Source organism: Nanorana parkeri, unplaced genomic scaffold, assembly GCF_000935625.1.
Source record: "Nanorana parkeri isolate BGI_ZX_2015 unplaced genomic scaffold, ASM93562v1 scaffold389, whole genome shotgun sequence".
Classification (NCBI taxonomy): Eukaryota; Metazoa; Chordata; class Amphibia; order Anura; family Dicroglossidae; genus Nanorana; species Nanorana parkeri.
The window spans coordinates 1,176,786-1,191,418 of record NW_017306657.1 but is presented as its reverse complement, the minus strand read 5'-3'; the positions used below and the strand labels follow the sequence as shown (position 1 = coordinate 1,191,418).

General features: G+C 45.4%; 1 protein-coding gene across 1 annotated transcript in view; it reads right to left on the bottom strand.

Annotated features, from left to right (window-relative positions):
• Nucleotides 1–3,156, bottom strand: part of LOC108789356 (60S ribosomal protein L12) — an 11,107-nt gene extending 7,951 nt beyond the window's left edge. The window contains exons 1-2 of the mRNA XM_018559337.1: nucleotides 2,976–3,156; nucleotides 766–839 (exon numbers count right to left, since the gene is read on the bottom strand). Coding sequence (XP_018414839.1) covers nucleotides 766–839; nucleotides 2,976–3,012 — 111 coding nt within the window. The 5' untranslated portion in view covers nucleotides 3,013–3,156. The remainder of the gene's footprint in view (nucleotides 1–765; nucleotides 840–2,975) is intronic.
• Between the last annotated feature and the right edge of the window lie 11,477 nt (nucleotides 3,157–14,633).

Sequence of the window (14,633 nt, the reverse complement as noted above, 5' to 3'; positions counted from 1 at the left end):
TCCAAAACCCGATTTTGCATTTAACGGTAATTCTTGGGGGGGGGGGTGTAACGCAGCACAAAGCAGACTATCAGGTGTAATGAACACTAGCAGAGTGTCCCATTAATATAAGCATAATACTCAAGACTAAAAGAACAGGATTTTGGAAATGACATTCACACATGTTGGTGTGCTACAGAATATTCAAGATGAGATCACATCACACCGCCAGTAAAAGGACTGCCGTTTTTCCATGCAAGAGGGTCAAAAATAAAATAAAAAATACACCAAGCAGATCAAAATATGTATTCTCAGTGAGTGAGGATTGAGACACTGAATTGCCTGCAAAAGTCATAGCATATATAATGCTATCCACAGATCTAGCAGCCAGACATCAGTACTATAGTCTGCAGATTCTGCTCAGCAAGCACATTCATCCACCTGAGCCTTGAGGAACAAAAATCAGGGATCAAGCCAGAAAGGTCATTCATGCCAAACGGCTACTAAGACCTCTCCAAAACCATCAACGAGGACTGGAGATAGTGGGAAGTTTTCCTGGGAAAACAAACTTTGCTTTCTGGTAAACACACTGACAATTTGAGAGTGGAAGTTAGAACTTCAATGTTTTACTGCCATCTGCACTTTCCAACACTTCCTGTTCATCTCCCCAATGGGGTAACATACAAAATTACCTAAGTAACCTTTAAGACTTCCCCAAAGTTAAAACAATTAAGATTTTAGGATTTAAGATATGATAGGCAAACCATAAAAATTTACTAAACTTACCAAACCCAGAGGTCCGATTTTGGGGGCCAGAGCCGAAGTGGCTCCTACCTCACCACCGGTGCATCTCAGGAAAACTACAAAGCAAAAAAAAGACACATGGAAGTTAACACAGAACTAATCAGCATCCAAACACCACTTCTAAATGCATTAGACATGTACTCAATCTTTCGGCACAGAACTAATCACACATAGACAAGTTCTGTTTCCTAAGAGGAGGTTTCTCTAAGCTCACCACTGGAATATACCCAGACACACCAGACTGGTATAGTGGCGGGTGGCTATCTAGGGAGGATGATTTAATGTGACACTAAACTCAAGAATCCTAAAAATGCATCCAAGTACCTTAACCATCTACAGAAATGTATCTTATTTGTGTATCACTCAGCTGTAGATCCTCAAATCATCTCTGAATTGGTGCTGACACCATCCTTCCTTCTGGAGGGTGGCTACTTTTGTACCACATGGTCCCTGTGTGTGTTGTAAAGTAGTCACCGCTCCAAGCTAACTCCTGTGATGGACTACAATCTCAAGTTTAGTTAAGACAGTTTAGTTAAGACTACAATGTCAATACATATCAGCCATCTGGGCAGCGAGCTTGGTGTGGTGGCTACATTACAACACACACAGGGACCATGGGGAACAGAAGTAGCCACCCTCCAGAAGGAAGGACAGTGTGAGCTCCAATTCAGAGATGATTGGAGGATCTACAGCCGAGTGATACAAAGATACATTTGTTAGTTAAGGTACTGCAATGCATTTAAGATTTAACTTCTGAGTTTAGTGTCACTTTAAAAACTGTATAAATGTGTGATATGACAGTTTATCACTCTTCTAATGTTCAGAAAATGCCAGACTTAATGAGGCGAGGCAATTATGTCCATCACACTTACCTTTGTCAACACAACCTAGAGATCTTTGGGTGCAAAATCTGCACACATTTTCTCTTAGCTCCCAGCAGATAACTAAATGTTGATGAACCCCCCACAGATCTCTATGGGTCTGACAACGAATCCCAGCTGCCTGCACTAGTACACAGTTTGCAAAAGGATGCTACTTAAATTGGAATCCTTAGGTCTGCGAGTCAGGTGAACACAGGCTTACTGCAAAATAAAGCAGCCATCTTTAAGATAAGCAGTACTTTGTCCATCAGCGATAAAGCACCAGGTTCACTAGCTTACAGTTCTCTCAAGCTTCATACCCAGACCCTCACTACACCACTGGCAGCAAGGCCCCCTAATGGAGCTCACACCGGGCCAAGAACTCTTCTCATCCCTATGTAATAACACTGGGTGCCAGAATAGCCATTTAAAAGAAAGACAGCTACAGAAACCCGTAAGGGTTTGCAACTCTTCCACACTACATGCTGAGTAAATAAACATTTTGCTAAGGCCTCATTTGAACTAACCCTGTTGACAGACATAGCATTTGTTTTATGTACTATGGTGTCAGTTCACAGCAAGGCGCTGCATCGGGCAGCCTGCACCCTACTGGAGTGCACTGTGAGGTGCTACAATACAACCCAATGCAGCACAGATTTGAATTGATAATTTTGTGGCATTTCAATAGCAATAGATAGGGAACAGCACAATATGCATCATCATAAAGCCCATAGACAACACAGACCCGCTGGCACAGAGTATACACAGCATAACATGCACCCGCTGGTGTGAATGGACCCCTAAGATGCACTTCAGAGCCACAAAAAATATATTACACAAACCCTACTGCTACCGATAATACCAGCTACTGTACAGATCAGGGTGACTGTGTCCAGGAGTTACTGGGGTATACAACTAGGAATCTGTGGCCCCATCCTCCATAGGCCTTAATGGTTATGTAAAAACAAATTAGCTAGAGAAGGGCCTCACTAGCAGTATACAGGGCCAAGGCTCCATCCAGCACAGGCCACAGCTTCTATACTGGGTCATCCACAGATCTGCAATTGAATGTAGACAGCACCAGTATCACTGTACCCCAATATTGGACCGGTCACGGACCCATATACACTACACCGAAGTCTGGCAAAAGAGCATGACGTCACAGCCTCGTCTATAACAATCTGCACAAGTGGGGTGAATGAAGAGAACCTGTCCCCAGCCTGAGGAGATGGAAAGCACATTACCACGCAGACACGTGACTCCGCTGCGGCTTGCCCGGGATAGGGGGCCCTCGGCTGGGCGGCTCGCATTCCCCCGTCCCGCCTCACGTACCGATTTTAATTTCGGTGGGGTCGAACTTAGGAGGCATGTCTGTGCCGGACTAGGGGAGCTCCGCTTCTCTCGGACCGGTTTCGGTGTCGGATGAACCCAGATTCGGGACGACCGAAGAACAGTTGCACCTCTACCAGCGGGGAAGCGGGATGAGAAAGAGGGCGTGACCAGGGCGCCGCCGAACTATTAAAGCGCCAGATCTCGCGGGAAGACTGGGTAGATATCGCGAGATCTTGGAGTAACGTCTTATAGCTGCCATCTTGTGTGTGGCAACACACACAAGATGGCCGGTTTAGTTAGAACTAAGAGGTTTGCCCAAGAAAGCTCTTCTGCACGAGCGCCAGCCGCGGCATTGCCCTATACACATACTCCACAGCAATGAAGTATTAAAATGAACTAGGATCACACTAATACAGCACGTTATGAAAGGAGAACTATAAGGTGAGTGCACTCACCTTATAGTTCTCCTTTCATAACGTGCTGTATTAGTGTGATCCTAGTTCATTTTAATATTTCATTGCTGTAGTGTAGTGTATGTGTATAGGGCAATGCCGCGGCTGGCGCTTCTGCAGAAGAGCTTTCTTGGGCAAACCTCTTAGTTCTAACTAAACCGTAAGTCAGGCAGTTGGTGAACTCGATAACTTGGAACTTTCGATAGAAAAGGCCTTCCTGGGCTGTGATCATGAAGCTGATCTTTACAAATAGTTTTTGTATATAGCTAGCAATCATATTTCAGATTGTAGCTTTTTAGTGTGACTGATGCTAGTTGTTCTGCATAAAGCTGCTGGGAGTAGGGTTACCACCTGGCTGGGATTCACCCGGACAGTCCAGTTTTTAAATCCTGTGTCCATATTTCGGGCCAGCTGTCACCCGGACACAAGATACTAAGTGCCGGCACTTTACATTTTTTGGCAGATGCGGCTGCCTAAGGTCCTATGCTTGCTGGGGACCTTGGCAGCCTTCCTGTGAGCAGCAGGCACCTGTAAACACCTCTGTCTTCGTGACACCATACTGCCCGCTTCTGTACCCCTCGGGAGACACATTACGCAGCCTACACAGCACTCGTGAAAGCCTGCATAGCCCACCTGAGACCCTACACAGCCACCTGAGAGCCTGTATAGCCCACTTGATAGGCTGTATAGTCCACTCGAGAGCCTGCGTAGATCACCTGAGAGTGCGCACAGCCAACCTAAGAGCCCACATAGCCCATCTGAGAGCCCGCATTGCTCACCTTAGACTGCGCACAGCCCACATAAGAGCCCGCATAGCCCACCTGAGAGTCCGCATAGCCCACCTGAGAGTCCGCACAGCCAAGCAGAGAGCCTGCATAGCCCACCTGACTCTGCACAGTCACCTGAGAGCCCACCTGACTCTACACAGCCACCTAAGAGCCGGCATATCACACCTGAGAATCCGCACAGCAACCTGAAAATTGCTGCACAAAGCGCTAGAGTGTTCGGGTTTCACTTGAAGAATAGGTAGCAACCCTAGCTGGGAGGCATCATAAAATGGATAGTTTATGTAGTGCCAGGACCCAGTGGCGGAGCTACACATTCCGCCACCCGGGGCAAAGACTCAAAGTAGTTCTCTCCTAGGAGAAGTTCCCCATCCACACCCCTCCCACACTTCTGGGCTCATTTCTTTTGCTGCTGCGGCGTCCATCCTGATCCATTGTGGAGGTGAGGCTTCAAATCACCTCATTGTACAGTGCTGCTGTGCTAATTAAAGAGCCACTTCTGGGCTTCACGGTGCACCTTCTATCTAATCTGTCATGGAGGAGAGACTTGAATGAAGTGATTTCAAGCCTCACCTCCGTGCTGGATCAGGAGGTGCACTGCCGCACCAAAAGAAAAGAACACAGAAGCGGGTCCAAAGATACTGATCCGACACGGAGGTCAGCCACACAGCAATACATTATACAGCACTGCAGAATACTACCAGCTATAAAGGACTACAAATCCCAGCAATATATTATACAGCAATGCAGAATACCACCAGCTATAGAGGACTACAAATCCCAGCAATATATTATACAGCAATGGAGAATACCACCAGCTATAGAGGACTACAAATCCCAGCAATATATTATACAGCAATGCAGAATAATACCACCAGCTATAGAGAACTACATATCCCAGCAATACATTATACAGCAATGCAGAATACCACCAGCTATAGAGGACTACAAATCCCAGCAATATATTATACAGCAATGTAGAATACCACCAGCTATAGACAACTACAAATCCCAGCAATCCATTATAGAGCAATACAGAATAATATACAGCTACATACTCTATGTTGCTCCTGGGTGGCAACTTGATGACTCCAGAGTCTCAGGAGGGCTGTGTGGGGTCTTCAGTGGGCTGTGCGGGGTCTCATGAGGGCTGTGCAGGGTCTCCAGTGGGCTGTGCGGGGTCTCAGGAGGGCTGTGCGGGGTCTCAGGAGGGCTTTGCAGGGTCTTAGGAGGGCTGTGCGGGGTCTCACAAGGGCTTTGCAGGGTCTCATATGGGCTATACGGGGCCTCAGGAGGGCTTTGCAGGGTCTCATGTTGGCTGTGGGGGTCTCAGGTGGGCTTTGTGTGGTCTCAGGAGGCTGTATGGTATCTCAGGAGGGCTGTGTGTGGTCTCTAGGAGGCTGTGTGTGGGCTTAGGGGGGCTGCGCGGGGTCTCACCAGCTACACACAGCTACATACAGCTACCGTGTTTCCCCGAAAATAAGACAGTGTCTTATTTTTTTTTTTTTGCACGAAATAAGACACTAGGTCTTATTTTCGGGGGATGTCTTACCTGGCTGGGGGAGGACCGGACGAGGTCCCGGAAGGCGGCGTGCTGTTGCCGGTCCCGGCGGATGATATTCCGCTTCCATCGTGCGTGCGGGCGGGAGCTGCGGCCGGCAGGCGTGTGGGCGGGAGCAGCGGCCGTTCTTAACATGTAAAAATCAATTACATGGGCAGCTACTACGGAAGTAAGATCTAGCGCTATCTTCAGGGATTTCTGTAATATAAGACCTACCCCGAACTAGGTCTTATATTCGGGGTAGGTCTTATATTACAGAAATCCCCGAAGATAGCGCTAGGTCTTACTTTCAGGGTAGATCTTACTTTCGGGGAAACACGGTACATACTCTATGTTGCTCCTGGGTGGCAACTTGATGACTCCAGAGTCTCAGGAGGGCTGTGGGGTCTCCAGTGGGCTGTGCGGGGTCTCAGTAATGTAGAATACCACCAGCTATAGACAACTACAAATCCCAGCAATCCATTATAGAGCAATACAGAATAATATACAGCTACATACTCTATGTTGCTCCTGGGTGGCAACTTGATGACTCCAGAGTCTCAGGAGGGCTGTGTGGGGTCTTCAGTGGGCTGTGCGGGGTCTCATGAGGGCTGTGCAGGGTCTCCAGTGGGCTGTGCGGGGTCTCAGGAGGGCTGTGCGGGGTCTCAGGAGGGCTTTGCAGGGTCTTAGGAGGGCTGTGCGGGGTCTCACAAGGGCTTTGCAGGGTCTCATATGGGCTGTACGGGGCCTCAGGAGGGCTTTGCAGGGTCTCAGGTTGGCTGTGGGGGTCTCAGGTGGGCTTTGTGTGGTCTCAGGAGGCTGTATGGTATCTCAGGAGGGCTGTGTGTGGTCTCTAGGAGGCTGTGTGTGGGCTTAGGGGGGCTGCGCGGGGTCTCACCAGCTACACACAGCTACATAGGGTCTCAGGTTGGCTGTGGGGGTCTCAGGTGGGCTTTGTGTGGTCTCAGGAGGCTGTGTGGTATCTCAGGAGGGCTGTGTGGGGTCCCAGGAGGCTGTGCGGGGTCCCAATAGGGGTCAGGAAGGTCTCTTGGGTGGCAGTGTTTCCCAGGAAGGAGGAGATGTGCGGCCATCATTGTAAACAGGCGCACCCAGTTCACAGGAAGGCTGCTGAGATCGCCAGCAAGCCAGGACCTCAGACAGCCGGTTCAGTTTCAAAATGTAAAGTGCTGGTATTGGTGTCTAGTAAATGGCTGGTATCGGTGCATCCCTAGTCGGTTGCTCACCCTACTGGCGGCACCCCTACTGATGCGGCGTCCAAGGCACATGCACCCCTAGTTTCGGCCCTGCCACCCAAGGGTAAAATGTTAAAGTGTGCCCTCCACTAACATCAGCTCTATAATTCAAAAAACTAAAAAAAAAACCTAAGGGAATGAAGGAGTTAACAAAATAATCACCATTAACCTAAAATATAATACATTTTAGGATTCAAAAAATAATTAGGGTAACTACAAATGTTATTCTGTGAATTATCTCTTTTATAAAGGGACTAGAACAGGGTTGGAAAACTTGTCCCTCCAGCTATGCTTTAACTACAAATCCCAACATGTCACTGCCTCTGGGAGTCATGCCTGTAACTGTCAGTCTTGCAATGCCTCATGGGACTTGTAGCTGGAGTTGCCCAGCTCTGCACTAGAATCATGTTTCTGGTACAAACCATTTCTTTTCATTTAATGCTACAAAAAAAATGCAAATTTTAAAAGTTTACAAATGAAGTAAATTTAGCTATTGATAAAAATGGATTATGGACTAATAAGGGCTAAATGTTGTTTTTGTCAATTTGCTTTTTACTTTACACACAAAACAATTCATGAATCAAAACTACAATAGTAGCTTTCATTCATAAATGGTTGCAGGGCTGGACCTGAAATGTCAAACTGATAGCTAGGTCCTGAAGATTACAAATGGAGAAGGCAGCTCTCCTTGTGTAATCATCAGAGTGCTGTGACAGCCAGTGTTCTATCACAGATTGTGACTGCGTTAGAATGTGTGACCGGGGGAGCGGGTTAATGTTTATTCTCACTGTGTAATGCCTATATAAGGTTGATGATTCTGTTACTGATGTGTCATTCTGAGCCTGATGAAGGGGACCCCCTGCGGCCCTGAAAGCGCTTGTATTGGATGGCAATGTGCAATTAAAATGGATCATTGATTTACAAAAACCGGTGTGCTGGTGACATTATTCCTTTTTAAAAAAAAAATGTTTTGACCGGTCACACAAGGTGTAGAATTCACAGCTTTCTCCGCTGTTCCCGGGCAGATCGGCATTGCAGATGGCAGGTGCAGGAGAACCGATCTGCCCTGGAACAGCTGATCAGTCCTGAAATCTCACTCCTATCCGACTTTGTATTGCACTCACAAAGTCAGAGAGAAGTGAGATTTCAGGACCGATCAGCTGTTCCAGGGCAGATGGGTTCTCCTGCACATACCATCTGTGATGCCGATCTGCCCGGGGAAATGCGGAGAAAGCTTCGAATTCTACACCTTTTTTCCGGTCACACATTTTTACCCCGGAAAAAAATGGGCATGACTACGTTAGAATGTGTGACCACGTGACTGGTCACACATTCCACCACCGAAAATATGGGCGTGATTACATTAGAATGTGTGATCACGTCAACGGTCACACATTCTAACGCAGTCACCATCTGTGTTAGAACACCGGGCACTGTGCTCTGTTTACAGAATGGGTGGCTATCACAGTGACAGTGGAGCAGAGTGCTGCTGGTTACACAGGGAGAGCTGCACTCTCCCAGTGTAATCAATAGAACTGAGCTGTCAGTTTAGCTTTTCGGGGCGCACTTCCTGTAATGTAAAGCACTTGTGTGTCCCATGGGCTTTTGCAGTCATGGAAACTCTCACTGCCTGAACCTGGAGCCAAGTGATAATTAAGATCTCCAGTGTAAAATTATAAAACGTACTCCTGCCAAGGCTTAGGACATGACAAGGGAAGCAGAAGTTTGACATGGGAACTGGTGGGTATCATTCCTGCAAACCTGTTTGGCCTCTGGGACTGGAGAATTGGCTCAACAACTCCCGTTACCAGGAGGCGCTTGTCAGTCTATGGTGGGTGCCACTTCAGCCTTGGCCTGGCCCTGCATATTTGATACAGTCCTAAAATATAGTCCATACTTTTTTGTTTAGTCTTCGATAAATGTTGCATCACTTCATGTCCTGACACAACAGGAAGTGAGCGGAGATCTATCCAAGGGAAGTAAAATTCTGCCTTAGATGGTTGTCCCCGGAACAAGTGTCCCATTTGAAGGTTTCCTCTCTACGTAGTTGTCAAACGTCCAGAATCCTGGGGAAGATTGTTGGGTTTTTGTCAAGGATCTAGCACACTGCGGCAGTGGATGCCAAGTGCTGGAATGCTCTACAGTTACTGTACTGTCAGGTTGAGTGACTTTTTACCCAGCATACAAGGTCAGCAGAGTGGCAGCATTATGGGATTGTGTGCTGAGGTAAGTGGCAGAGATGGAATTAGGACTTGTGTTGACAAGCTTTGGACTTGTGGGGCTAACTTCAGTTTGAGATGCTTCTGAGATCATTTAGAATTCATTGACAGGAACATTTCATCTGCAGTTGACCTCCTTTTGACCTGCTTCAAGCCATCTTTGTGTTTTCCTTCCATAGGGATGCAAAACCCCTTTGAAGTGAATAAAAACCCATCAACACAGACCCTAAAATATTTCTCTCACTGACACCAACAAGGAGGTTCCATTTCGCTCCAATGACACTAGCAAAAGGCTTTTTTTTTTATTTCACTGACACCAGCGATGGACTTATATTAAGTTTACAGGCATCACCAATGAGACAAGCAATAAGGCAATTTTTTTTCTGCACAAAACTATGATGAGTCTTATTTTTACTCCTACCGACACCAATGATGGGGCTTATTTTTTACTCCTACCGACACCAATGATGGGGCTTGTTTTTACTCCTACCGACACCAATGATGGGGCTTATTTTTACTCCCACTGACACCAATGATGGGGCTTATTTTTGCTCCCACTGACACCAATGATGGGGCTTATTTTTACTCCCACTGACACCAGTGATGGGGCTTATTTTTACTCCTACCGACACCAATGATGGGGCTTATTTTTTACTCCCACTGACACCAATGATGGGGCTTATTTTTACTCCCGCTGACACTAATGATGGGGCTTCTTTTTTTTTTCTTAATCCAATACTTTTTTTTATTTTAGTGGTACAATGCATAAAACAGACGTATACATCCATAATTACATATTAAAACAACAATATACAACAGATGACAATACAATTAAACCCACAAAAAAAAACACTCTCTTTATAAAATTAATTTTCCTCTCAACATACCATATTTCTTAAACCATGTTACTCCTCAAAATACCAATAATTAATAGGAGAGATATTATACCCAGGGTCCTTTACTATATTCAATCCACTTATCCCACATTTTACCATATTTGTCCATAGTGATGGGGCTTATTTTTACTCCCACTGACACCAATGATGGGGCTTATTTTTGCTCCCACTGACACCAATGATGGGGCTTATTTTTACTCCCACTGGCATCAGTGATGAGGCTTATTTCTCTCCCACTAGCATCACTCATGGAGCTTATTTTTACTTCCACTGGCATCAATGATAAGGCTTATTTTTCTCCCACTAGCATCACTGATGGGGCTTATTTTTACTCCCACTGGCATCAATGATTAGGCTTATTGTAATTCCCCTGGCTTAAATTAAGGGGCCTTGTTCTTGTTGGAAATACAAGAGCTTATGCTAATGTACTGTTATATCTTTTGAGCACTAGATGATGCTGTAGTGCAATTTCAGTCTCTATTCTTATGCATGCTCATCTATGATCTATATGTTTCCTGCATGATGCTGTATGCACAGATGTATTCTTCTTATAAGCAAGTAAAACTTAATTCAGCATTCCTCAAGATCTCAGTGCTTCATCTAAACACATAACTAACAGGTTATGGGCGCAGACACTGAACAGAATACTGCAAGTCAGCCAGAGCCGCAGCCAAGCTACTGAAAGATGGCAAGTAGTTCAGATATGGAGTTTGCAATCGCAAAGCTCAACAATAGCAACTAACACCTATGGAAGTTCAAGCTTGAAATGCTGCTAAGCAACGACAACTTGTGGCAAGTACTAAGTACAGACAGACCCAGTAATGGACCCACGGTGGAATGGGACGAGAAGAACAGTGCTGTTATTATTATTATGCAGCATTTATATAGCGCCAATAGTTTGCGCACCGCTTTACAATATAAGGAAGATGTCGCAACGCTTCTTAAAACTCAACCTTTCAAAAGCTGAGCTCTTGATATTTCCTCCCAGCCGTGCACCTTCCTCCAACTTTTCTCTTCAGATTGTTAACACAACTATCCAACCCTCCTCCCATGCCAAGGTTCTAGGTGTCATCCTTGACTCGGACCTCACCTTTCTTCCCCACATCCAATCGCTATCCAAATCCTGCCGCCTTCACCTTCATAACATCTCCAAAATACGCCCCTTCCTCACCAATGACACCGCAAAATTACTCATCCACTCGCTTGTTATATCGCGTCTTGACTATTGCAACTCCCTCCTCATTGGCCTTCCACTACACAGGCTATCCCCCCTTCAGTCTATCATGAATGCAGCTGCTAGACTCATTCACCTAACTAACCGTTCAGTGTCTGCAACCCCCCTCTGTCAATCCCTACACTGGCTTCCACTCGCCCAAAGGATAAAATTCAAAATATTAACAATCACTTACAAAGCCATCCACAACTCTGCCCCCGGCTATATCTCAAACCTTGTCTCAAAGTATCACCCTAACCGTCCGCTCCGCTCATCCCAAGACCTCCTGCTTTGCAGCTCCCTTCTAAACTCCTCCCATACTCACCTCCAGGACTTCTGTAGAGTCTCTCCCATCCTCTGGAACTCTTTACCCCCAACCTGTCCGTCTGTCTCCCACCTTGACTGCCTTTAGGCGTTCCCTAAATACTCATCTCTTCAGGGAAGCCTATCCCACCTCAACCTCAACCATCACGTTATCAAACAGTTCATCCCCACACAACTACCTCCTCATGTATCACTTCCCCCTCCCTTTTAGATTGTAAGCCCTCACGGGCAGGGCCCTCCTTACCATCTTGTCTTGAGTTGTATTGTAATTGTAATGTCTTCCCTATATTGTAAAGCGCTGCGCAAACTGTTGGCGCTATATAAATCCTGTATAATAAATACCAACCAGACCTGAGCAGGAACTAACACTAGAATACGCCAAAGGAAAATTAATCGATGAATATGACAGAAGGAAAGATAATATGCACAATTAAGAAAATTAGAAAGTCCTTAAAGGGGTTCTAAAGCCTCCCGTTTTTTTACCTATATCTACTGCTGACAAGCAGTAGATATAGGCAAAAAGTAAAAAAACAAAACGCTTAAACAGCGGTTTAGACTGACCTTATTATCGCTGCGTGCTCCCGCGGCGAGAGTCCGGAACTGTTCATGCGGCCGCAAAGGATCTTGGGGCGGGCGCATGCGCAATTCGGATTCTCGGCCGGGAGACGAGCAGAGACGCCTATGGACGCGTGCATCGGCCTGCAGACACCGCAGGATCGGAAGTGCCTGTAAGCAGAGAGGAGTCAGCGCTGGATCGGAGAGCCGCCGCACCGCTGGATGGACAGATGAAAACATGGGGAAACATCATGGAACGTTACCTTTAAAGTGACTCAGAACAGTATACCACGCGGATGGTGTATTGACTCAAGTGATGAGACATTTTTCATAGGAATTAATTTCAGTTCAAAGGACACATTTTTGCTAGCAAATGGGAAAAGCACTACTGCAGCAGTTAAAGGTCAAGTATTCTTGAACTGCATCGCACCGTCAGGGGACAAGCAGAGTATCCTCATGAAAAATGTACTGTATGTCCCAGACCTAGAAGGAAGCCTTCTATCTGTGAAAACCCTTGCTAATAACGGTCTCACAGTTCAATTTCCGGGGTGATGAATGTACTAGGGATGCACCAATACCAATACTAGTATCGGTATCGGTGCAGATGCCGAGTATTTGTACTTGCCCAAATGCTCTGATGCCTAGCCCGATACTTCCTGTATCAGGAAGCCGGGCAGCGCATCATTGCACGCTGCCTGAATTCCTGATTGGCCGGGAAGTTGGCTCCATGCTCCCTCGTTACTTGCGATGAGAGAGCATGGAGCCGTTCTCCCGGCCAATCAGGAAGCCGGGCAGCGTGTAATGACTTGATGTCCGGCTTCCTGATTGGTCGGAAAGCTGGCCAATCAGGAAGCCGGGCACCGTATTACACTTTAGACTGCTGCAGGAGAGGGGGAGTGACACTGGATGTACCGGTATAACAGCAAGTCGGCTTGGAGGATCAGGTGAGTATAAATTTGTATTTTAATCCCTAGAAGAAAAGGGATTAGGGATTGCTCAGATAGTATGAGCTCTCTGTCTGGTGTATAGTAAAGCATATGTTGTGGAAGATTTAAAAAAATGAAATTTTGTTCTGAAGTTTGTATGTCTCGATATTAAATGCAATAATTTCTTCTGTGGACCCCCTAGCCATAATTTGTGTGTCACATTTTTATTTTCCAACCCCACAAGGGGTCTCTCTGAATAATAAATAAATGTTGGTATCCGCCTCTGTTTCTGTATTCATGTTCCAGTAACAAGTCAACATTTGGGATTTTTCTCTCATTTATGACCATCAGGAAAACAAGAGAGAGTGAAGCTCCCCATGAGGAACACAGGAAACAAATAAAACCTGACAGAGGTTCTAATAATTCTCTACTTTATCTAAAACATGATGGCTATGGATATACTTTAATAACAAAGCTAGCCACTCCTCCACTGTCTTCTCTTGGTGATGCATAGGCAGCTGGGGGTTTCTGGTCCACTGTTATTAGCATTTCTAACCACTGATACACCCAGTATAGTATATTGTCCATACTGCCCCTGCCAAAAAATCAGCTTGCCCTTTTCATTTTCACACCTGTGCTCAGAGCAACAATAACAAGAACTCTTTTCCCTTCAAAAGGGAATTTCCTCAAGGGGATGCCATTGCTTTTATTTTTTTTCTTACGTCTGTTTGCCCATTTTTTACTGCTTTTTGCTGTTTATTTTACAGCATTTTATTTTAATCACTTGCCAAAAACCAGCAGTACAAAAAATGTCTAAAACCCACTGAAACCTAGTCATATAAAACATTATTAGCCCACACAGTTTTGTGTTTCTATCAAAACTTTCACATTGTGTAACAAAACATTTTGCCAATAGATGGCGCCAGTGGCACATGAAGGTCATTTTCCGTTTCCAAGGGTCCTGTTGATAAAGAAGTGGTGGCATGTTTCTCATTTACCTTTGCTGTTATTTTTCTGTTTCACTTAGCTGCCATCTACAGGTTGGCAAACTGCAATAAAGGTCAAGTGGTTGGTAGGGATTGTGCACAGAATTAACTGCAAACAAAGCTGATGAACTTGAACAAAGCCATTGATAGTTTACAGGAGAGGCTTGCATGGCAAATAACTATGTGCACTGCTTTTATAATTGTGTGCTAAGTAGTACGTGTTTTTTTTCTTCTTTATAAAATGGATGGGCAAAAACAGGATCTAAGTGGTCAATTAAAATATGGAAACTTTGAATGCCACCATTAAAGAACAAGGTCAACTGTAGAAAACGGTACAAAAAGGGTAAAGTGCAACGAAAAATGTACAATTATTTTTACCATTTTCACCAATAACTTGTTGACAGCTTGCTCATTGTGTTTTGTGTTTAATATCCCAAACTGGAACTAAAGGGTGCTTTCAAGTCCAACTCTGGGTACATATATATATACAGTACATATATATATATATA